General features: G+C 36.1%; 1 protein-coding gene and 1 pseudogene across 1 annotated transcript in view; both read right to left on the reverse strand.

Annotated features, from left to right (window-relative positions):
- Positions 1-1,808: 1,808 nt before the first annotated feature.
- On the reverse strand, positions 1,809-11,152 carry LOC100447441 (26S proteasome regulatory subunit 8-like; annotated as a pseudogene).
- A 2,546-nt stretch (positions 11,153-13,698) lies between these two features.
- LOC100938632 (E3 ubiquitin-protein ligase ZNRF2) overlaps positions 13,699-26,419 on the reverse strand; it is a 92,461-nt gene continuing 79,740 nt past the window's right edge. Inside the window, exons 3-5 of the mRNA XM_009242889.4 lie at positions 25,173-25,278; positions 18,569-18,648; positions 13,699-14,953 (exon numbers count right to left, since the gene is read on the reverse strand). Of these exons, the coding sequence (XP_009241164.3) occupies positions 18,591-18,648; positions 25,173-25,278 (164 nt within the window). The 3' untranslated portion in view covers positions 13,699-14,953; positions 18,569-18,590. The remainder of the gene's footprint in view (positions 14,954-18,568; positions 18,649-25,172; positions 25,279-26,419) is intronic.

Genomic DNA, 26,419 nt, shown 5'->3' on the forward strand with positions numbered 1-26,419 from the left:
CCATAAAAAAGGATGAGTTCGTGTCCTTTGCAGGGACATGGATGAAACTGGAAACCATCATTCTCAGCAAACTAACACAGAAACAGAAAACCAAACACCGCATGTTCTTATTCATAAGTGGGAGCTGAACAATGAGAACACATGGACACAGGGAGGGGAACATCACACACTGGGGCCTCTCGGGGGGTAGGGGGCTAGGGGAAGCATAGCATTAGGAAAAATACCTAATGTAGATGACAGGTTGATGGGTGCAGCAAACCATCACGGCACGTGTATACCTATGTAACAAACCTGCATGTTCTCCACATGTATCCCAGAACTTAAAGCATAATTTAAAAAAAAAAAAAAAAAAGCATCCCAATGAGATTTCAGGAATGTCTGAGTAATGAGTTTGGCAAATTTTCTCCCCAAAAAGCAATGATAAACTTGACAAAACTGTGAAAATACTCATTTCAGAATTCTGAGAACTCACTAATGCATGCAACAAGCTGAGAAACATTTACTCAAGAAAACCTACTGAACCTTGGTTAGAACAGTGAGAGTCTGTGGCATTATAGTCTGAGGCTGCCCCCGTCTCACTCTCCCCCAGTCCTTCAAGTTCTGTGGCACTATAGTTCTACCAGGGTGGGCAGGCTGTCAAGTCCTGCAGCCTCCCTGCTGGAGGGGGCTAAACTGATATGGAGCAGAATGTGGGAAAAATACACATGCAGGAGTGTTGTCGAAAACAATACCTATCTGGACAGCAAACAGGGAAGGCCAACATTGTACCTAGATTGAGATACTGGCTGGGGCAAGCCACAGATGGGCAAAACAGCCAGGAATTTAAAAGACCTAGGGAATGAGATAACAGTGAGCTTGGTGTGTAAAGCTGCACACATATGACCCAGCAATTGTACTTCTAAATACTTATCCAAAACAAATGAAAACATATGTCCAAACAAAAAACTGAAGGCAAACGTTCATACAGGCATTATTCATAAAAGCCCCAAAAGTGGAGACGATACAATCCATCAACTGGCAAGTGGATAAACAAATGTGGTATATCTATACAATAGAATGAGTTTTTAAAAATTATTTTTGCTATTCAGCAAAAATAAGGGAAGAATTATACATGCTAAACATGGGTGATCTTCAGAAACAATTATGTTAGGTGAAGCCAAATGCAAATGACTCTATTTTGTATCATACCATTTATATACAATATCTAGTCAAGGAAAATCTATGGAGACAGAAAGCTGATTAGTGGTTGCCTAGGTCTAGAGGAGGGGAAAATTGAGGGTGATTGCTAATGAGTAAAAGATATCTTTAGGGTGATATAAATATTCCAAAACTGATTATGCTAAGGACTGTACAACTCCAAAAATATATGAAAAACCATTTAATTGTATACTTTTAGTAGGTAGATTTTTATGGTATGTAAATTAAACCTCAATAAACCTGTTAAAAATAATGGTATAAAGAACCGAACAGACCTTTCACCAAAGAAGCTACAGGAATGGCAAATGAGCATATAAAAGATGATTAATGTCATTAGTGGTTAAGTAGATTCCAACTAAAACCACGAGATACCACTACATACCCACTATAATGGCCAAAATTAAAAAGACCAACACCAGCATGTGTTGGCAATAATGTGGTAAAATTGCAACCCTCATACATTGCTGGTGGAAATGTAACATGGCACGGCTACTTTGGAAAAACAGTTTGGCAGTATCTTACAAAGTTAAACAAATACTTACCACATGACTCAGCAGTTTCATCCCTAGGAATTTATTGAAGAGAAATGAAATCACATGTTCACACAAAGATTTATATTCAAACGTTCATAGTCACTTTATTCATAATAGCCCCAAACTAGAAAGAGCCCAGGTGCCCACCAATAGGAGAATAACAAACCGGAGCATATTCATTTAATGGAACACTACTACTGATTCAAGCGATGTACTGCGATGATTCAGGCAACATCATTGCATCTGTGATGTTTCTCAGACACTATGCTGAGCAAAACAAATTTACACAAATAAAGTACATACTGAATGATTTCATCTAATCCACAGTGACACAGAGCAGATCAATGAAGAGCAGATCAATGACTGCCTAGGGCTGTGGGTTAATGGGTGGGAACCCAGTATTAAGAGACTTGAATAACTTTTGAGGGGTGATGAAAATATTCTCATTTTGGTTGTGATGATAGTCACACTGGTTCATATGTCTTGTCCAAATTAATCAGACTGTACATGCATAATGTTTTTGTTGCATGTAAATTGTAACTTAATAAAGTTGCCTTTACAGAGGTTGCAGTGAGCTAAGATCTCGCCACTGCACTCCAACCCAGGCAACAGAGAGAGACTGTCTCAAAAATATACAAATTAATTAATTTAAAAAAATAAAGTTGCCTTTACAAAGCAATGAAGAAAAAGCTGATTAGAAATATAATATTGTTCTTACTGAAGAAACAGCCCTCTAAAAATGTAAACAAGTTAGGAAATCTGTGTCTGGCTGGCTCTACCTCAATCCTAGTGTTTGAAGTACTTTCACCTACCTTCTCCTTTGTTTTAGTAGCACTGACACACAGGAAGGTCTGGTACAAGGTATAAAAGTCTTACCGGATGTAGAGTCAAATAAAGGGTTTTCCAATGACCTTAATAACCTCATACCTTATAAGAACTGACACAAATACTTATTCAAGAACTAGGTCTCAAACAGCCTGCTATTTATAGATTTGTGATACTATAAATGATTAAGCCCCATTAGGGCAGGCACTATTCATTTTCCCCATCAATGTATATGTAGTGTCTCACACAGTGTCTTTCATCTATCAAATGTTCAAGAAATACATGCTAAATGAATGAACCAACACAACCAACCATATGTGCTAAATGAATGAATGCTAAATGAATGAATGATAGTGTCTGCATTCTAGTTCAAGTAACTCCTATACACATTCTTCTTCAGGGAGATAAGACTTCTGAAGATTACCAGGTAACTTTAAGAATGAAAATCAGACTAGAGTTACATATTTAGGCTGCAGTAGCTTTCTAGTGATTGATGTAAGTGTAGCAGAAGACTATTTTTGAACATTTTTCATTCCTAGTTCGTGTTTCTAGTTGTTTATGACATTTTATTCAATGACTCATTGATGGTCACTGCTTCGGAAGGGAGAGAAAATGAGGACAAATCAGGTATTATTTTCAATGTCAAAGTCAAGTTCTTTAAATCCAAAGGAAGAGAAGTGTCTGGAAGCCAAAGGCTTTTGTCAGAGCCATTCTGGAGGTAAAAAGAGCTTCTGGGAATCTACAAATTCTTTGTGAAAATTAAGGATCGGAGCCTGGCTGAATTAGACATTGTCCTATAAATCAGATTTGGGGAGAATGCGTAACGATGCCAGAGCAGTTTTCTCATCCAAAAAGAGTCAAGAGTTTGATCAAGCAGGAAAGAAAATTGAAAGGAATATAGCTACCGCTTAGTTACAGAGGTCTGAGACATTCTTGGCACCCTTTCCTCTTCATAGGTTCACCCCTATTTTTGAGGTGTATGAGAAAACCTTTGATAGGTTTTACACTGGCTATACAACAGAATCGCACTAGATTAACTCAGAATCTCTGGGGTGAGGTCAAGACCTTAATATATTTAAAGAGATGCCTCTATACGTCCTTCCTACCTCCTGAGTTGACCTAATGTTAAGCCAGGTGTTGAGAACCACTGGCTTATGGGGATCTCAAAGAAGAGAAATCTAATGTCTACCTCCCCACTGTGTATGCCAACCTTACAGACAACCTCCCTGCCAACCCCTGCCCACTGACTCCATTCAACACGGCATTTGAGCACAGAATCTCTAGGCAAACTAAGGAACATCTTACTGAAGACAGTTTAGACTTGACTACTGGTGCCTCTTATGCTGGATTTTGAAGAGTCAGCTTTATGAATTGAGGGTTTGGTGGACAAGTTTGACAGTTTAAGCACTGACGTGGGCAGGAAGCCAACTATTAGCTGGAAGGTCTGAAACCCATGAAAATGTCCCCATAGAACTCAACACAAGGGACAAATCTGACTAGAGCTATTCACCAGCATCACTTACAATTCCTGATGATTATTTGACCAAAGTCTCACAAACTGCAATTCCTAACTATATCACTGACCACGTGTTCAAAGCCCGTGTGCCGTCACCAAAAACCATAATCACAATGAACGCCAATGCTATCTATGAAGGTACATGAAGACGATTCATTAGACCCTCAACCTTTTAGAGGTATTTCCAGCTCTTTCATTTAAAAATGAGGAAACTGGGCTGGGCGCGGTGGCCCACGCCTGTAATCCTAGCACTTTGGGAGGCCGAGGCGGGTGGATCACGAGGTCAGGAGACTGAGACCATCCTGGCTAACACAGTGAAACCCCGTCTCTACTAAAAATACCAAAAAAAAAAAAAAAAAAAAAAAATTAGCCAGGCGAGGTGGCAGGCACCTGTAGTTCCAGCTACTCGGGAGGCTGAGACAGGAGAGTGGCGTGAATCTGGAAGGCGTAGCTTGCAGTGAGCCGAGATCGCGCCACTGCACTCCAGCCTGGGTGACAGAGCAAGACTCTGTCTCTAAAAATAAATAAATAAATAAATAAATAAATATGAGGAAACTGCCTCAATTTTAGTAATAATTTAGGACAAGTTCTGCTCAGGTGCAGCAGTTCAATAAACTTTGAAAGAGACCCAAGAGTCTTCACAAAGTTGGAATTAGAAGGCCTTCAGAAATATTCAGGTAACGATAGGAGTAGAAGTGTCTCCCAGAGTCATCTGGACCTGTGCTGCCAGCACAGTAGCCACTGGTCACATATGACTCTTGATAACTTAAAATGTGGCTATAGTCCTGAATAGAGATGGGCTGTAAGTATAAAATACACACCTGATTTCAAAGACTAAATATATGCTAAAACAATAGTTTGGATATTAAATACCTTTGGCCTTTGCAACATTTGAATTCCAACAACAGATGAACTTTATACACCATTTGATGAATATCATCTATTTGGATAATATCCTTAGTATTTACAGATTTAATAATATTCCAAGTGTTAATGTGCTACCTTGAAAGGCAGGCACACAGGCTTTGATGATATTAGTTATTTGATATTTTTCTGAAATATAAATTTATATTTGCTAACACTGTAGAGTCTATGTTCAGTTTACCCAACTAGTTATCTTGCCACCAAAGATCAAGCCAGTTAGAAAGCATTAAATCTCAAGGTGACTTTGTTGGAAAGATATTTTTTAGTTACATACTCTTTAAATCTCTTAATACACATTAAATTAGAAGGTTCATAGAAAACATTACTATAAAAATAAGGCACTACATGGCAGAATTTTAAAATCCTGCTTTATAAATACAGCATCATTAAGGTACTGCAGAAAAATCACTGTTATTTTTACTCATTTTATGTGGGAAGTCAAATCTTAAACCATGTGGTAATATTTATAAAAACAGGTGCTTTGGCATCTTTGAGTATCTCCCTCTCAGGTATTAAGTTTACAATATTTTCACAGGCCTTGCATTGTAGGAATTCTTGGTCTAGGAAGTCCTAAGTTAACTTTAAGAGAAACTTGTGAAACTTGGATTGGTGTTTCCATGAGTATGTTGTTATCAAATCAGGGAATCCAAGGAGAGCTGCCTCCTTGACCCACAAGGATATCCCAAGGTTTCTGCTGCTCTTCCAAGAAATGTTTAAGTGTACCAGTATTTGTTTCCTGACTTTTGCTAAACAAAAAAGATGATGATGGGGCCAGCAGCAACTCATAGCCTTCCAAGAAATCATAAATCTCTTCTGGTCCTCCTCTTACCTAGGCCAACCCAACCTATCTTAACAGCATCCATCAGAAGAGCAGGCTGTATCTTTCCCATATGTCTACTTCTACAAGACCTTGCTTCCAACAGATTTACTTCTGTTGTAAAGATCTGAGAAGACTGGTATAATGGAGAGAGTATGGGACAAATGAACCAAAGGGAAAACCTCAAGAATGCTTCAGAGTGCATCTCAGCATTTCACTAAGTAAACCCAGGAAAGCATGGCTGCACTCCAATAAGCAGCTAGAGCTAAGCAGGGAGGGGACAGGAGGAAAAGTCCAACCCAACCAACCTAGACATCGATAAACTACCCAAATATCACATACTGACATTTGGGTAGAGACACCTCCTGCACCCTAATAGACACTGCTATGATTTGAATGTTTGCCCCCACTGAAACTTGTGCTAAACTTGATCCCCAACGTATCATATTAAGAGGTAGGGCCTTTAAATGGTGATTGGGTCATGAGGGCTATCTATGTCCCCATAAATGGATTAATCTATGCATGGATTAATGGTTATCATCAAGGGACTGGGTTAGTTACCACAAATGGGTCTGTTATAAAAGCTAGTTTGGTTCTCTCTTGTGAACTCCCTCACCAAGTGATGCACTGTGCTGCCTCTGGACTCTGCAGCACTGGCAATGGAATGGACAACTAGAACTTGTCCCAGATGGGTCAGTTCTGCTTTCTAAATCTTTAAGTTTTGTTCTTCTGTACTTGCTTTCTCTATTTTCATTGCTTTAGCTCTGCCCCTCATCATCTTGCCTGAATTAGTATATATTTTCTAACAGGTCTCTCTGCCTCCAGTCTCATACCTCTCTAATATTACGTATAAATGTGATTATCTTTTTCCTGTTTGAAATCCTTCAATTATAGTTTAAGACACAAATCTCTTCATGATTTATCACCTGTTTACCTCTTCAGACATAGCCTTTTTTTTTTTTTTGAGACAGAGTCTCGTTCTACTGCCCAGGCTAGAGTGCAGTGGCACAATCTCAGCTCACTGCAACCTCTGCCTCTGGGGCTCACACCTCAGCCTTCCAAGTAGCTAGGACTACAGGCGCACACTACCGCGCCCAGCTAATTTTTCTATTTTTAGTAGAGATGGGGTTTCATCATGTTGGCCAGGCTGGTCTCAAACTCCTGGCCTCAGGTGGTGATCCACCCTGCCTCGGCCTCCCAAAGTGCTAGGATTACAGGTGTGAGCCACCGTGCCTGGCCAACAACTTTTTTTTTTTTGAGACAAGAGTCTCGCCCTGTTGCCAGGTTGGAGTACAGTGGCACAATCTCAGTTCACTGCAACCTCTGCCTCCTGGGTTCAAGCAATTCTCCTGCCTTGGCCTCCTGAGTAGCTGGGACTACAGGCGCACACCACACCCAGCTAATTTTTGTATTTTTAGTAGAGATGGGGTTTCACTGTGTTGGCCAGGATGGTCTCAATCTCTTGATCTTGTGATCTGCCCGCCCCCACCTCCCAAAGCATAGCAACTCTTTAAGAGTGTCTCGCTTTCCTCCTGTTTGTATGTGCTAAGCTTTTTGCCTTGGGAATACTCTTCTCAAACTTTCCACTTTGCATGTTCCACATCCCCTAGAGCTATGATCTATTTGTTCTTAAATACTTAAATATCACTCTCTTGCCTCGTCTGAATAACTTTCCTTTGTACCTCTACAACACCTTGTACATATGTCTAATCAGAGCTTTTATTGTTCTCTATTACATGCTTGCTTGCTTTACTCACTAAAAATTCAGTTCCTAGAGATCGGCTGTCTTATATCTACATTCTTGGTCCATACAACCTACAGAATCAAGTAGTGCTTTATAGTTGCTGATATAGTAAAGTCACTGGGTTTTAGTGAGAGTGGAAATCAGCACCCATAATGTTCTCTGTTATACCTAGGTTTCTTTAAACACTTCAGTTAAGGTCTTAGATATTACTACTACACCTCATGACTGGAGCGAATACTAAAATTATTCATAAATGGGCACAAATATGTTTATTGTTTATAATAGCCACTAACATTATTAAGTGCTTACTATGTGTCTGGTGCTTACATAGATGTACTCTTCTAATTAATCCTCACACCAACCCTGATGTAGGCAGTATTATCTCTTTTTACAAAGTTGGTGGGGGGGAGAGGTGGAGGCCTCTATCTTGCCCAGTGTCCCTAAGACTGTTTCCAGAACTCATGTTCTTACACTAGGAAACTCAAAACCTTTTACATCATGAAATTTGTGCTGCAAAATATTTTTTACTCTTTTTTTCAAAACATTATGAAATGTTACTAAATACAAGCTAAATTTTAAAAGTTATTGATTATACACTAGCAGATCATCCCTCCCCAAAACCTTTTTTTTTTTTTTTTTGCTTGTCCCATTGAGTTTTATTGTAGGGATACACACAAAGGATGTCCACTCAATTCCATAGCTTCTTGATGGACATGTTTTTCCTCACTGTCCTTTGGCATGTCCTTTGGCATGAGATAGGACTTTGGACTACCTCAAGTCCTTCTGAGTGACATGGACTCGCTGTTCAGGGCATACATGCCGGTTTCTGTGCACATGCCCTTCATTTCAGCCCGATGCTCCTGGCATAAGCTCAGCAATTTTTCTCAGGTTGATCCCCTGGGTCAGGTTCATTTCTGAGAACAAATCTTCAAAGTGTCCAGCCAGGCCTACTCATTGCGGGATGGGAATTCAATTTTTCTGTCAATGTGCCCTGGGCAAAGCAGTGCCGAGTCCAGGATATCAACCATATTAGTAGCCGTGATAAACTGTGATACTCTTGGTGGCCTCAAAGCCATCCTCGAAGCATCGTCTGCTGCACTTCACTGTTCCCTCCAGCATCCCCCTCCAGCTCTGAGGAGCTGAAAGAGTCGATTTCATCCATGAAGATGACAGATGAGCATTTTCTCTGCCATCACAGAAATTCCCCAATGAATTTCTGTACCAATTCAGAGCCAGAGACATGAATAAAGGTACACAGTCCCTATGATGAGCCACAGCCCAGGCCAAGTGTCTTCCCAGCAGCATTCCCTTGGGCTGTGCAATGCCCAGTGCTTTGAAAAGCTCGGGATGCTTAGCAGGCAGGTTGATCACTTCTTTGATCTCCTTGATCTGCCTATCCAGTCTACCAATCATTTCATAAGTCGAATCTGGTACTTTCTTCACCATCATCAGTGACACCAATGAGTCCACCTTGTTGGGTAGGATCTTGTACAAAGTGTAGCTGTCATTTCTTAGAACCACCAAGGAACTGGGTGTCACATCACTGATGCTGATATTTTTTTCCACATCTATGACAAACTTGCCCTTGAGATGCACCTTGACCAACACTTTCTTCTTATCCATGGCCTGGACTACTTCCCTGACACAGGAGTCCTGTTCCTGCAGCAGCTGTAGCTCCTCCTGTAATAGGCACACTTTAGCATTTAGTGCATTCCTGTGCACCTGCCGCCTCCAGAGGTTTTGGGTCTTATCATTCAAAATCAGCTGCAAATGCACCTGGAGTTCAGAACTGTTCCTTGTGGCTTTCCCCCATCCAATTTATATTGCAGTTGACCCTGGAGTTCTTCAATCTTGGACAGATAATACTGGCAGAGCCCACTGCCTGCCTTTTCCTCCTCCAGTTCCATCTGCTGTGGTCCATCAAGCACCATCTTGTCTTTTCAGCAGAGAACACTGGCATCTGCTTCCCTCCCCAAAACTTAACAGCTGTCCAATCATATTTCAATTACAACATTTACATATAGGTTTTACATCAGAAATGTCAAAGTACATCTTTTACTAATGGTTAATGTAACAAAGAAAGACTTCTTTGCCCATTACTAATACAAGCATTATTACTTATTATAGAATTTTCATTAATAATCTTAAATTCAATTTTGTTGGAATGGATATACAAAAATAAAGAAGCCATAACATTAATTCATGGTATTTTTCAGCATTCAGTTATTTCTTAGTTTTATTGCAATTCATTGGCAACTTCTAGATAGAAGGGAGAATATGACAAATTTCCTTGAAAGCACTCTTCTCTTATTTTCTATTTCTAAATAATGGGATAATTTAGCAAGATCATTTGGGAGTTTTATTTATTAAAATATGAATAATGAGTTTTTCCATTTCAGTTTAGAATATACTAATACAAGTTTTTCCTAATACGTTTTCTCTGTCTTGTGATTGATGCTTTTGGTATCTTATTTAACAGGAAGATACCTAAGAGAGAAAATTAAGGTGTTACAAAAAGAGTTGTGGAAACCATGAATAAAGCAATAGAGCCACGATTTTCAATGAAACTCACATAAACAGTAATTATAAAGAAAGAAAATGTAACAGGCTAGTGTAATAAAGAACAGTATCACCAAATTCCAAAATCTCTTTTGACTCTATAAGGGTCTGCTAACTGTATTATATGCACATAGGTACTCAAAATGCTACTAATGATCAAACCTTTTGACATTTTGGTACCAGAATTACCAGTAACAGGATATAAGCAGAACTTTAAGTTTATCAAACATAAATCATCAGTACCTACCAATTTCAACCTACTAAGTCAGAAAAGGAAGGCATGAGAATTTAGTAATAGGAGAACTTCGTCATTTCCAGTGCCAAGACTAGGGGTCGTGACAGGTACAACCTCACTGTACAGGTCAGAGCTAAGAAACACAATGTTGGTTCATGTACAACACTGGTTCATAGAAAACACAATTTTATCACTTAAAATTTTTCATTTATTTCTGGGATGTTTGTTTATGCCATGCTGTTCTTTGTCTCTCCATAAATGAGCAACCAAAAATCTCTCTTATTATTAGCCATTGGTCTAAAATTGATAGCTTAAATATCTAAAAATAAACCAAGCCCCCTCTAAGTACAGTAATGTTGCACTTTCAACTAAAACTAAGTATTAACATATCTGGTTTCCTTCAACGCCTTTCATTTTCCACAGAGAATCAGGTGACTTTGGAGACTGTGTGTTTCACATTTAATACAGGAATTATATGATTTAAAAAGAATATTCAGTTTCCTAGTTTAAGCAAGGCATTCACAAAATATGATACTCAAAGTATTGTCTAGATAAGTTACTACCTAGAAAGGTTTACCAGCTATTCTTTAATATGAATCACTACTATGAGTATACCACGTAGCAATTTCCTCTAAAGAAAACCAAGCAATTTAGTTTTAGAATGAAATGATCTGGGAAGAAAACAAAAGTAGATAGTAAAACAGAGAATTTAACTACTGTTATTCACAACATAGCAAAGAAAAAATCAGAAGTTACACACTTCAGAAAAAAGAGAATAGGCCAAAGACAAATGTTGGCATGCTAGAATTTTTTTTTTTTAACTAAGAAATACCTGTACAAGAACAAGGGACACTGAACAAGGGGACTTCACATTTAACCACTCATTGCCAATAGATACCGAGTTCACCTCAGGGTAAGAAAATGGTCCAAATGAACTAGAAGACTTCCAGCAAGTAACAAACTATACTCATATTTAATAAGCACCATTTACCTCTATGTAGTTTTATATAGTTCTCAGCAATGTGATTTATATGACAGCTTCCTCTATGAAAGAATAAGATGATTTGGATATTACTATCAATGCACAGTACGGATCCCAATTAGATGGTAAATTCAATTATTCTTAAATTTTAAAACAACAAGAGTTTCATGCTTTGTTCCAATATAGCTTATTTTTTGAAAAATTCCCCTCTTCCACTCTCCTAACTTGGTACATAAAGTTAGGTAATATTTACATTGAATTTACAGTCTTTTTCATTTAAAACAATATCAGTATATCTTGCTATAAGATATTAATTTAAGTGACTGTTGTTAACTTCACTATATCCAAACTTAGCAATATGGCTGTGAGTCAAATAAACTTTGAAAAGGAACCTGCCATTTTCATTAACTCATTCAGACTGTAATCTTTGAAATACATATGGCAGATATGCTGAGGCTGGCCCGTCATTTTGGGCTACATTTTAGTAAAGTAGCTAGTGAGTGAAAACTGAAATAACTATATAAATTTAAAAGAAATATAAGACTTGCACTAAGAAACCAAAACCTACATATTATGTAACATAACCTTTTTAATGTTGTTTTTGCTAACACAAAAAAAGTTATACCATTATTTATATTTCAATCACAACATTGCTCTAAAACACAATCTATAATCCGTCTTGTAACCAGATCTGAAAAACACATATTCAGACTATTCTTAGTCTGTATCTCTGGCAAAAAGCCAAAGTAAAACGGAATAATTTTACTTTCTCCTAAACATTCTGGCAAAGGGGGGAAAAAAAAAGCCAGATCAAAGTAAGATGAGGATTCAAAATTGGCAATAAATCCATTATGGACAAACAGTGGCACTAAAGTGAAATTTCAGAACATATTGCTTTCTATATATGCACATGTGATCTTATTTGAACATGAGTATTTACAAAGATTCTAGAAAGCTAAAACCAACTTGGTAACCTAGGCTTTCAATCTTTATTGTGTCCCCCATAATAATTAGTTGTCAGTAGTTTCAGCTTAGTATTTAAATATCTATTGTGATTTTATATCTTACTTATACTATTCAGTGTTTGCATAATAGATTTACAAATATTTTAAGTGACATTATATAGAATATTACTTGTATTTTCCAGAATAACGACTTTGACTTTGAATAAAAACTGGAGCATTTGGGCTTTAAAAACATTTTTTCCCCTAATTTCTAAGTTGCTCTTTTTAGGAAGTCACTGATAGAGACTGAATTTAAAGTAAAAATGCCAACTTTGTAAATTCTGTCAAAAAAAGGATTGCTATAAACAGACTTAAGTGAATACTGTTCCAGACAAATATAATAATCAAGTAGCACTTGACACTGACAAAACACTGAACTTTCTTTAAAACCATAGGAGCTTCTATTGTAGCAAATGCAGCACAGAACCTTATGACAAAGAGGGGCTAAAAAGTGAATTTAAGCCAATATAGGTTAAAAAGTAAACAAGTGAACTATTAAATTGGTGCAAAAGTAATGGCAGTTTTTGCAATGACTTTTGCATTAACCTATCAGAAAATCAACTTCCAGGAGAATATAGTTAATCCCCACAATTGTAATAAATCTCTTCCTTTAAGAATGGAAGACAACAAAATAATTCTCATCACAAGAGTATACCAGCAATAGAAAATGAATCAATTATTCACATTCTAAGAGATTTTACTTGAGGGGGTTGGGCAGGAGGGTATGAAAGCTTACAAAATCGAAAATGTGAAATAAAATGAATTCAAATTAAGATTTCATGGTAACAGAAAGAAACAGAAAAAGAATCGTTTCCTTAAGGGATGAATATTTTCCATAACTAGTTAAAAAGCACCTATTAAACTGTGCCTTCAGCTGTCACAATGGAGGTTTTGGATTCCTTTAAGCAATTGCAGCATAACAAAAGGCATTTCACAGCATAACTTCAGGGAAAATGTTATCTGATCTGGAATCATACAGAAAGCAATTAAAAACTCTTTAATTATTTATAATACACACATTTTTCTGGGTAGCAGCAGTTGCTCCTGTACTTGCCCTTTTAAAAAATGTGAAACAGAAGCAAGAAAGTAGGGGAAAAAATTTAGAGAAGATTAACAGTAGCAGCGTTAAATAAAACAGTAAATTCTTAAATACATTATGAGTAAAGAAAGATTAAAATAAGGAAACAGTACTTACTGTGCAACTTTCAATTATACCAAGTAAAGTACACCACCTATTCACTGATAACATTTTCCCTATGTTGAAAACACAAAACCTACTTATCGATATTTTTGATATTTAAAAAAAAGACATTCACTATTGTAGCCCTGACAACTCTTCCAGTATTTTTAACCATTCAGATGTATTATGTGGGAATATTTATTAACATAATTTTGTTTAACACATTTCTTTCTACACAAACTGAATTTAAAAGTGTCTATAACATTTTCAATTACAGTAATAACACATGAATAAATTATAAATTAACAAAATCTTCATATCTACTTTAAAAAATCATTTATCAAATGCTAACCTCCAGATTATCTGGAAAATTAAAGATGCAAATTGCTATAAACCTGGCATCCCAATTAAATTACAGTTTTTAAAGGTATATAAAATCTCCCTCAAATTCCAAGTTCCACTCCAGAAAATTTTATTTTACCCTTTTCTTAAGTTTACAGCCTGCTAAACATTTTACCCAAATGTGAGAGAACTGCCTGGAAATGCAAAGCACAATAAAACAATTAAGTGAAAAGAACAAACAAAAGATACCCGTTAAAACAGTTATTTTAGCTGGCAGCACTTGAAATTGGTAATCTGTATTTTTTTTAAGTTGCATAGCTGCAAGATGATTCACTGCTGATTAACTGTTGAGCAGTTTTATTTAAGAGGATAAGAATATTTAATAAATTGCAATTCAGTAGAATATTCTATATTTAATTAAAATGTAATTATGTAATGTGATTTGCTCTTTGGACTGCATTCTGATATTAAACCTTTAATTTAAAAATATTAACATATTTTAGGTTTCCTATGTAGAAGTCTATTTTCCACTTGTGGGGGAAAAAATGGAAGAACTTGAGATCATGGTCTACATTCAGATAATGTTTTTACTGCTTGATTACATTTCTTGGTTTCACATTTAAGACTTTAATTTATAAGAAGTAAATTATATGTTTTTCAATTTAAGAACAGATGAATGCAGAAACATTATGTTGGGGAAAACAAAGAGACCCCAAATTAAAAAACAAAACAAATCAAAACATAACTAGCTGTGCAGCTCTGGAGAACTTAATAAAAAGTAAATCAACTTTTAAATCAGTTAACTTTGGCGTCTGAATACAAAATGTTTATCAGTATTACCTATTGACTATTAAGGGATGTGCAGCATTTTCAAAATCCCTGTGTGTCCTTTGTATGCATGTTTGGTACACTGAGTTCTGTGGTCACTGTCCTCTCTTCAGCAGGGTTTTTTACCCCAGTACGATTGTCCATCTCTGTATTACCAAGTCTCACAAAACTCAGATTTCTGGCTGAGTATGCCTGTGTCTTTGCTTCTCCACAGACAGATCTTCATATCCTCTTGGTTTTTCAAGCATCTTCTCAAGACAAGAAAACCTGTGTAAAAATAGATTTCCCCATGAACATTGCTTTAGTTACTGTAAGTTTTCATACCCTTACTTACTATTCTGAAAACTCATAAAATCAGTGATCTGGAGAAGAACAGATTAAGAAACAGAAGGATCAGTTGAAGTTTAGTCACAAAAAAATACATAACAAAGTCATCCCCCTTTCACAATAAGGACTACACCCAAGTAAAGAATGCACACACACGGAGATTTAAAATATTTCTCCCAAATAACTAAAAACCCCAAAATAAGTACAGCAATTTTCTAACTAATCAAGACCACAAATATTCATGTCTCTCTATTTTGGGTTGATTATTAAATTCTTATGCTGAAGGATATCAGAAACGTTGAGCTTTATGGCTACATAGTGCCTTACAAAATGTTTTAACAACACTGAATCCTCCTCAAACCCATATATCTTTAATCTAGGACTATTAAAAGGTATACAAGAATGTATCACTTGATAAATAAGAACAGTCAGGACAGAAGCAAAAACGTACAAGAGTCAAGATATTCCATGTCTATAAACTCTTAAAAATGACTCTTCAAGACCCACAGAAGCAGACTCCATTGGTTCAGATTTCTGTAGACAACTGATTAACAGAGTTCACCCTGCCCAAGTAGTAGGCTAGTTTCAAATTCAGGTTCTGTATTTGAAAACAAACAAATAAGCAAATATAACACTCATATATAACATAAGAAAATGGAAATGTTGTTGAAGACCAACAGACATATGCATTTCAGCTATGAGATGAGATGTATGCTCCACATATCCCATAAGCTCACTGTGACACTAAAGGAAAAATTTAGCCAATGAAAGAAAAAAAATTTATACAATATAATTCCACCTCACCGAAAAAAAAAAAAAAAAAAAAGCTTATCAGCTGTATGGTCTAAATGTTTGTGTACTCCCAAAATTCCTATGTTGAAACCTAATCTGCAGTGCTATAGTATTAAGAGGTGGGGCCTTTGGGACACAATTAGGTGATGAGGGCTCTGACCACATGAATGCAATTAGTATCCTTATAGAAGCTTGAGGGAGTCTGTTGTCCCACCACGTGAGGACACACAGAAAGTGCCATAAATGAGGAATGAGCCCTCATCAGACACCAAATCTACTGGCTGGCACCTTGGTCTTAGACTTCCCAGCTTCCAGAACTGTGAGCACTAAATCTCTGTCATGTATCAATTACTCATCTAAGGTATTTTGTTATAGCGGCCCAAAACGCACTAAGAAAGACTAAAAAGACAAATTTTATCTATAGATGAAGGATTTAGAGGTATTACTTTGGCATGTAAAATACTAAGACAAAAATTTCATTTTGTTAGCATCAGTTTTCAGTACTTCCCTTAAAATGCTTCTACAATTTTAGCCACCGTTTCCTGTTGTCTCAAACATAAGATGACAATGAAGGCATTCCAAACCTTTTCTATGGTGAAATAAAAACATATGTGCACATATATTCAAAATACCACTCCACCACTATACTTCTCTTACCTAGCATTATTACTTCCATTCACATTTTATTTATTTATTTATTTAGACAGGGACTTGCTAAGTCACCCAGGCAGGAGTGCACTGGTGTGTTCATAGCTCACTGCAGCCTAAAACTCCTTATCTCAAGCAATCATCTGGCCTCAGGTGCCCAAAGTCCTGGGATTACAGGTGTGAGCCACAGTGTTCAGCCTCAATTCATATTTTAAATGTGTCAAGGCATGATCTAAGTAAGTTCACAGGAAAGGTTAAAATTTGACAGTCTTTTAGTACTCTACAGTTTACCAAGGCTTCCACATTTCACATGCACATCCATAGTCTTATGACACTCAACTGCAGTTCTCATTTCAGGTGCTATTGCTGCTATTATCTCAAATCTTCTCTGTCAATATTCTAATCTGCTACTCTTAAATCATCTTCCACCAGTACAGCAACAGAATTCCTTGAGTGTGTTTATCACCTCAACACTTTTATTCTCAAATTTAAGAGAAGTTATTGAAATAAAAGGACATGGGGGGACCACACAGGACTAGACCTCTGGACGTCATCTGGTCTAGTTCCTTGCCATCAGTCTCAGCCTCCCAGAAAAGCCCGCTGTTACTGTCTTGAGTCCCTAAACAAAGAGACTCTAACTCCTGGAACAATTCTAGGATTAGCTAAAATGCTCTGCCTTGATATAACAATCCAATGCTTTATATCATCTCTGCAAGTCTTTTCATAAAAGCTTTCCATATATTTGAAGATAGCAATTAAGTTAACCTTTATTTTTTCAAAGCTAAATGAAGTCAATTTAATGCACTTGTGAAATGTGAAAAAAAAGCCCTATGAAAATACCCAATTGAGGTCAGCATTCAATTCACTGAACATTTTCAGATAATGCAGAACCATGAAAAACTTAAATCAGTAGAACAAAACTAGTTATTTTTTCAGTTGTAAAATGCAACTTTATTTTTTGCCTACTATATAGACAGGCACTGTATTACATGCTAAAGATATAAAAGTGAATGATTAAATTGAATGAATAAATTTATGATGCGACTGTTTGAAGAAAATGTTCCTACCTAAAAAAAGCAAAATTGCTAAGAACAGTCTTTGGAACCAGAATGCCTGGGTTCAAATTTCATCCCCACCAAGAAACTAGTTATCTGACCTTGAAAAGTCAAGTTTCTTAACCTCTCTATACTTAATTTCTTCATCTGCGTAATAGGAATAGTAATGGTACTGAGCTCAAAAGGGCTATTGTAGCAATTAGACGAGTTACTAATAGATGTAAAATGCTTACAACAACACCTGGCACATAATAATACTAAATGACTAGAATTATTATTTTTTGGTTTGGTTGTTTTTGAGACAGTCTCGCTCTGTCACCCAGGCTGGAGTGCAGTGGCATGATCTCGGCTCACTGCAACCTCCACTTCCTGGGTTCAAGTGATTCTTTTTTTTTTTGAGACAGAATCTCGCTCTGTCGCCCAGGCTAGAGTGCAGTGGCACGATCTCGGCTCACTGCCAGCTCTACCTCCTGGGTTCACGTCATTCTCCTGCCTCAGCCTCCCAAGTAGCTGGGACTACAGGCACCCACCACCAGGCCTGGCTAATTTTTTTTGTATTTTTAGTAGAGACGGGGTTTCACCGTGTTAGCCAGGATGGTCTCAATCTCCTGACCTCGTGATCCACCCGCCTCGGCCTCCCAAAGTGCTGGGATTACAGGTGTGAGCCACCATGCCCGGCCTCAAGTGATTCTTGTACCTCAGCCTCCCGAGCAGCTCGGATTATAGGTGTGCACCACCGTGCCCGGCTAATTTTTGTATTTTTAGTAGAGACAGAATTTCATCATGTTGGCCAGGCTGGTCTTGAACTTTTGACCTCAAGTGATCCACCTGCCTGAGGCATCCCAAAGTGCTGGGATTACAGGCGTGAGCCAGCGTACCCAGCCAACAATTAGAATTATACAATATTTTTAATGTAAGTTTTCTATGCAGTAGCCTAAGTGTCTGAAACATACACATACACACTCATGCACCTCAATGAGTAAATGAATAAATAAAAATTATGGTTTAGAATGTATAATTTGGGCTAATGCTTTAAAAAGTAATTACAAAAAAAAATTACCTATAAAACAGGAAGCTGACGCTTAATCTGAAGGGTGCTCAGGGCAAGATCTATTTACTTCAAACCATTCATCTATGCAGCTAGAAAGGAACAAAACCAGAAAAATTGAGATACTTATACTAATTATTTATATAATGACAGCCACAGTAAAAATACTTACTTCTTGACTTTAATATATTTTTTACAGAAAAAAATCAGCATTTTAAATTATATTTGGCATACATAAGCAACAGATAAGAATGTTTATTATATTTTGATTCTAAGCGATTAAGAAAAAAACCTTTGCAAAATTATGCTATAAAGTACTTTAAAGTTCAAACAGAACTACTTCCAAAAGATAATCTGAAGAACTACCACTTTACCAATATTCAAAACTGAATGACAAATTTGCATAATTTCCCTTTTCAAAACAGTTATTCATTTATGCACATTAACAACCTGTTCATGTCACCTATAAATGTAATAAAAAATGGCTTTTAAATTTTAATCCTTGCCAATATTTCATAATTTTTAAAGCTGTATTTATGTGATTATTAAATATTTAAATTCTATCCCACCATGTAATACATATACATACACAAATATACCATAAATCGTTTGTATTTATGAAGTATTTTATGATCTTATTTTATTAGAAGCTAAATATTAGGGTGCATATGATCATCGTCATTGTGGATCTGCACTGTCCAACAGAGTAGACAAGAGCCACACACTGGTTATTTAAGATTTATTTAAATAAAATTAAAAAATCCAGTTCCTCAGTCACACTAGCCACATTTCAAGCACTCAACAGCAACATGGCTCACGACTACTCTAGGGGACAGCATAGATATAGAACATTTCCATTATGGTAGAAAGTTCTATTTCACAGTACCATGATAGGTGACAAAATCAAGGTCTGGTAACTAGCTATTACTTGCCTAACAGCTAGCAAGTTATCCAAGCAGGATTCAACCTGTTCAACATTTTCATTGGTGACATATTTCAAATTTGCATATGCCACAAAGCTACAAGACTTGGTTAATATACTGAAGGGCAAAATTAACATTTATCATCCTCATGTCCAGATAGGTTGGTTTGGTAGGTAAAAGTGACAGATGAAATTAAAAAGAAAAAAGGTAGAGTACCACATCAACAGGTTCTTTCAAATATCTGAATTTCAGTTGCCATTAAGACTTTTGTTCTCTAAATATATAGCCAGTTTGGCTTAAGACATTGTTTTCAGCCTGCTCTCTACCACTTGGCCCTGGAAGTTCCACTGTGTCTACCAGAAAACCTCTTAAAACAAAATTCTGAGAATCAAATAAAATACTCCAGATGTGTTAATTCATAATATATCTGAATAGTATCTATTTGTGACCTAACATGAGTACTCCTTATTTTACAACCAGGTAATTCTGGCTCATCATGAGAAAGTAATCATTTAAAATTCCAGGTCCTCTTCACATAAACGTCTATCAATCTACGTATATTCCATTCTAAGCTATATTCATTTGTTATTTACATGATTATATTCCCTTCTCTCAGACCCAGCAGGAAAGCACTACCCTCAATTTGGTATTTTTCATTTCTAGGAATCTTCTTATTCTATATAACTATATATGTGTATATTCTAAAACAACATATAGTACTGTTTCCATGTTTAAAATTTTATATAAATGCTACCATAAAACAGCATTACGCTTTTTGTAACTTGCTTTTTTTGCTCAATTTGAGATTTGCAATTGTTAGTAAGTCTCTTGTTTTTACATTTTCGCTTTTTGTTTTTTGAGATGGAGTCTTGCTCTGTCGCCCAGGCTGAAGTGCAGTGGCAACATCTCGAATCACTGCAAACTCCGCCGCCTCCTGGGTTCAAGCAATTCTCCTGCCTCAGCCTCCTGAGTAGCTGGGATTACAGGCGCCACCTACCACAAACCCAGCTATTTTTTTTTTTTTTCCAGTAGAGACAAGGTTTCACCATGTTGGTCAGGCTGGTCTTGAACTCAGGTGATCCACCCACCTCAGCCTCCCAAAGTGTTGGGATTATAGGTGTGAGCCACTGCGCCTGGCCTGTTTTTATATTTTCACTGTGCACAACATTCCATTATATAAATATACACAATTTACATATACATTCTTTCACTGATGGACATTTTCAATGATGCTATCAACATTCTTTGAGGTAAGGAGTTTGCGCCCAAATACAAGTTAATTTCCTCACTAATCACACTGTTTCAAATAACTTAAAAAAATCACAGCAAGGCTTTCTCAATGAAAGAAGCATAGCGTTGATTTAACTGGCAGAAACTTCTTATTGCCTTCTGGACTTGTACTTTGAACAGTAGCACTGTCTTAGAGCAAAAGATCAAGAGTTTCTCTAGGGCATATATGTAGAGGTGGAATTACTGAGTTGTAGAATATGTACTCCACACAGCTATTACAGGGTTATCTACCAAATATGCCTATTTATATTATTTATTGGCCAATTGAGGGTCCTTTTTTCTGAATTAACTGATAGTTTTCTAGGAAACTATTATCCAGGTATTTCAGTTATAATATACAGGTTTTTGATAAACACTGCTTTCCACAAAACTGTAAGCTAAAAGTAACAGGGCTTGCGGGAAAAGTCAGGTTAAAGGCAGACTACTCAAGTAACACAATTTTATCACCAGAACAAAGACATGCTCATTCCTAATAAATAGAACACTACTGTAAATATGTTTTTTTTAAAATGGTGAAGTGAGCCTTACAGAAAGAGGATTAAGGTAGGACTGAGACTGCTGAGTTATGAAGAAAAAAGCTAATGCACAAATTGTGAGAACTGTGAAATAAGGACTCCACAACAAAGCCCATGGTCTAATTAAACTAAGAGTAAGAACATGGGGAGATGGGTATACTGTATTCTTACATAGCTCGTTGTTAGCATATATGCTTTCATCTGCTGTTATCTGATGAAGCAGAACATTAATGTGCTGGAAAATCTTATGTAGAACCAGTAAGATCCTGTTATTAGACTGTCTTCACTCTCCCATTTACCAAATGCAACGAGTTCACTGCATTACACAAAGTCATAGAGGGAGAACATTATTTCCAATACCAAACCTCTTTTATTATGTGTGTTGAAAAACAATCCTAGTATAAAGTCTAGTTTTTTACTTTTTTGCTGGGTCATGATACAAGTAAGTTTTAAATTTTAATACAGCCAAATTTATCAATCTTGAAATTATTTCTTGGGGAGAAGTGTATCCCAGACAAAAAATAATTCCCCACCAAGAAGTCAAAAACATTTCCACTATTTTCTTTCCTCACCACTTTAGATTTTGGTTCTCAGAGGCAGGTATTTAGTCAACCTGGAATTGGCTTTTATTTCAAATGCAAGATAAGGACTCAACTGTTTTTCCATATCAATAACCAATTGATCCCAGCACCATTTATTGAATAGTTCATTCTTTCTCTCCTATACTGTAATTTCATCTCTGGCAAATCAATTTTTTTCATTTATTCAACATTTATATAGCATCTATTATGTATGTGCCAGCACTCATTTATACCCTTATACTCTATGAAGTTGTTTCTATTGTCCTCATCTTATGAATTGAGAGAGAAAAAAAACTAACTTGACCAAGATCACACAGAGAATTAGTGAAGGAGCTGGGACTCAAATGCTGAGTGTCTTGACTTCAAAGTCCATGCTCTTAACTCCCATGCTATGCTGTCTCTCCAGATAGGCACAAGTGTTTATGGACTCCACTCCGTTCCACTGGCTCACCTGTGCCATTTCCATACTGTCTTAATATGGTCTTATAATAAATCTGTACAGGACAAGTCCCACCAACATGGTGTTCTTCTTCATGAGTGTCTTAACTGTTCCTGGCCCTTCACTCGCTGGTCCCCATGCAGTTTTGGCAGCAACTTGTCAAGTCACGTGAACTAACTAGTTGAGATTTGACTAAGGTAGTATTAACTATATAGATCAATCTGAGGTAAAATGACATCATTATGACACTGAGTCTTTCTAGCCACAATATGGTAGATGTCCAGATTAATTTCAGATTGCCTATATCTTTCAATAAAGTTTTCAAATTTTATCTAAAGGAAAGTCTTACATATCTTTTATAAAATTTAATCCTAATATGCCTTATAGTCCTTTCAGTCTCTGTTGACATTAATGTTATAGTTTAAGACATACTTCCTTTTTTCTTGTTGCAATATGAATGCAACTTATTTCCATATGTTGATCTCATATCTGGCAACCCTGCTGAACTCTCACGAATTTTAATAATTTATCCAATATTTATTGTTAGCTTTTATTTTTAAATCATTAATATGCAAGGATAGAATTTTACTGAAAGCTTTCTCACATTTATTGAGTTAATGTTTCTTTCCTTTGTTAATGTAGTAAATTACATCTATACATTTTCTATCTTACAGTATCTTTGCATTCCTAGCATAAATGCAACTTGGTCATGAGGCATTATTTTAGATATATATTGTTAGATACTTATTGTTGAGTTGGGTTTGCTGATATGTTTTTGGACTTTTATATCTATGTTCATGACAGTGTTTTCTAATTTTCTTTCCTGTACTGTCCTTATCTGAGTTTGTATCAAGTTTATACTTTTCTCATAAAATAAATGGGAGAACCTTCCATCTTTTTCTACTTTTTCGAAGAATCTAAGGTTGTTAGCATGGTGTTCTTTGGATATCTGGTAGAACTCATTGTTGCATTGTCTCTATAGGCCTGTTTTTTCTCATTATTTTTAATTTCTTCTGTGTCTGAATTCACATTCCTCATTTTTGCAGAACAATCCTGTTCTGAACCAACTGGTGGTTTGTGGGTCTCTAGTGTGTCATTTTAAAATTTATTTTCTTCTCTGATCTTCACTATTTTTTTCTATTTTCTTTTGTTTATTCTGCTGTTACTTTTCTAATTTCTTAAGTAAGAAACTTGGCTTATTGGGTTTTCAGCCTTTCTTTCTACTGTAACATGAACCTTGTGAGGATCACTCTAGGTACTTGTCAAAAACATCACTGTTATTCAGTTCTGAGTATTTCCTGCATTCCATGATGATTTTTTCTTTGATCCACAAGTTACTCAAAAGTATGTATGAGGATTATTTATCTTTTTATTACTGACATCTAATAGTAGTCAGTGTATAGCATCCTTTATGGTACCAATTATTTGTACTTTGCTGCGATTTGCTTTATGGTCTAGGACATGATCAATTTCTATAGTACTTCATGTGTGGTTGAAAAATATGTATTCTCTAATTAATTGATGGGCACAGATACAAATACATATACACATCAATTAGATCAAACTTAACTGCATTGCTCTATTTTTCTAGGTCTTGATTCATTTTTTGTGCATGTGGCTTGACTCAATGAAAGGTGTACTGAAATGTTCCATTATGATGATAAATTTGTCAGTTTCGTCTGAGATTTTTATAAATATTTTGAGATGTTATTAGATACATAAAAACAGAATGTTATTCCCAGCACTTTGGGAGGCTGAGGTGGGCAGATCACGAGGTCAGGAGATCGAGACCATCCTGGCTAACACGGTGAAACCCCATCTCTACTAAAAATATAAAAAATTAGCTGGGCATGGTGGCAGGCGCCTGTAGTCCCAGCTACTCGGGAGGCTGAGGCAGGAGAATGGCATGAACCCGGGAGGCAGAGCTTGCAGTGAGCCGAGATCACGCCACTGCACTCCAGCCTGGGCGACAGAGCGAGACTCCGTCTCAAAAAAAAAAAAAAATAGAATGTTATATACTTTTTGTCATTCTATAGGAATTCTATCCCTAATAATGCTTTTTGCTGTAAAGTTTGCTTTGTCTGATACTAGTTTAGCTCTGTAGTTTCTTTTAGTTAATATTTGCCTGGATATAGTTTTCTATCCTTTTACTTTCAAATGTTATGTATCCTTATGTTTAAAGGTGTTGTTTATCAACTACCTATCCCAACCTTTCAATCTGTTTTTCAACCAGTGGGTTTGTTCTATGTGTATTTATTATAACTGATATATTTGGATATATTTTTATCTCCAAATTTTGTTTTATTTCCTCTGTTTTCTCTAAGTTTTCCCCCACCCCATCTTTACTTAAGTACCGTATTTTCATCAGGTTGAAAGTTACAGTTTTCTTTTTGTGGTTACCTTAAACTTTTTTTTTTAACCCCAAATTTTTCCTGTATCACTCTAAAAGCAAGAAGACCATATGAGAAAGCAGACAGGTTTTGGAGTCAAGCAGATTCCAAATCTACTGGAATCTCAACTCTGCCATTTACTAGCCTTGTAACCTTGGGGAAATTCCATACTGTCCCTTAGCTTATTTCCTCAATTGTGAAATGCAATGGTTACAAGGCTTACGTGAGATAATTTATTTAAGAAGCTATGGACAACAGCTGGGTCATAGCAAATGCTTTAAAAATAGTAGCCTTTTGGATACAAACTGATGTGGGTTCAAGTCTTAGTTCAAATAGAGAAAAAAGATCATTAAGTTTTAAGAAGTGTGTGTGAGACAGGGAGAGGGTGGTTTCAATGAAGATTCCTTTTCAGCCCTAATTACAATGTTTGAAACTGTGAGAATAATCTTTTACTCTAATACCAACTTGGTGAACTTACCCTTTATGATATATGCATAGACAAGGCAGTCGTGCTATAGTATCTCCCTGCTGCAATTCTTCAAGGCATATTGCACATTCCCCAGCATCTTTACTCAGTACATCCTCTGAAGAAAGAGAAAATGAATTCAGGACAATAAAATTATCCATCAAATTGAAAAAAGAATTATGTGAATGCTAATTGATAAAAAGTTGTGATTCCACCTTACTTGGCATATCTTTTCGCCAGAAATACATAAAACTCAGCACGTGTATTTAAAATACTATTCATTAAATGACTGAATAATGTTTACCTTTACTTCCATTGTCTCGCGTTTTCATTTCTATTTTATTGAAGCATTACAGTAAGCAAAAACAGTACAGAATCACCCAAATTGTGCAGATTTTGCTCTATAACTTTATCAATAAGCTAGTTATTTGTACCGTGAATTTCTTTTCCTTTAGTGTGACCAAGATAGTTCAAATAATTTTACAGTGTAATGTGGCTAAAAAGACATGAAAATAAAATACTATTATAATTTTAAAAAACATAAAATAATAAAATTGGGTAAGTTCAAGAAATCACTCCAAATGCGGGACTTTTAAAAAGTTGCTTAACTCAAGAAAATGCAAAGGAATATCAAAACTTTTGTGTAGATTCTGAAAGAGACTTTTGGAAATTTGAGGATTTCAGAATTGGATGCACCAATTCTTCATAATCTTTTTCCATGACAATGCCAAGCCTACTCCAGGCATTAATTAGAGTGGCTTCCAAAAGGATCTGCAGGGTATTTAAAAACAAACAAACAAAAAACTCTATGGTGTGCTTAAAATCTTCAAGGCTAAATCTCTTTATAATGCAAATGTTCCTTTTGAAAAAATGTTTAGGTTCTCCCAATCCATTTTTATACTGAAAATTTAAATTATATTCTAATGCTAAATTTTAATTTTTAAAAGCAGTTTGCTTAAAATAAGAGTGTAAGCCAGATTTACTTTGTGACTCTTTTTTAAATGCAGAATAAAACATGCCATTACTGAAGAACATGGACAAACTGCTCCAGAGTATATGTTCTTCGTTTACAGAATGGAAAGCTAAAGCAGGAACATGCAGTATGAATTTATACTATAAATAAACAAATTACTGCTTTTCAAAATAAAAAATCAAATATGCTAAATGGTAAAGACTGCATCAATCTCTACCTAAATTCTGAAAGAAACAGAAAGGCAGGGAAGTTTTCTAAAGTTAAGTATTTGTTTGATATGCCCATT

The sequence above is a fragment of the Pongo abelii genome, chromosome 6 (genome assembly GCF_028885655.2).
Source record: "Pongo abelii isolate AG06213 chromosome 6, NHGRI_mPonAbe1-v2.0_pri, whole genome shotgun sequence".
In the NCBI taxonomy this organism is placed as follows: domain Eukaryota; kingdom Metazoa; phylum Chordata; class Mammalia; order Primates; family Hominidae; genus Pongo; species Pongo abelii.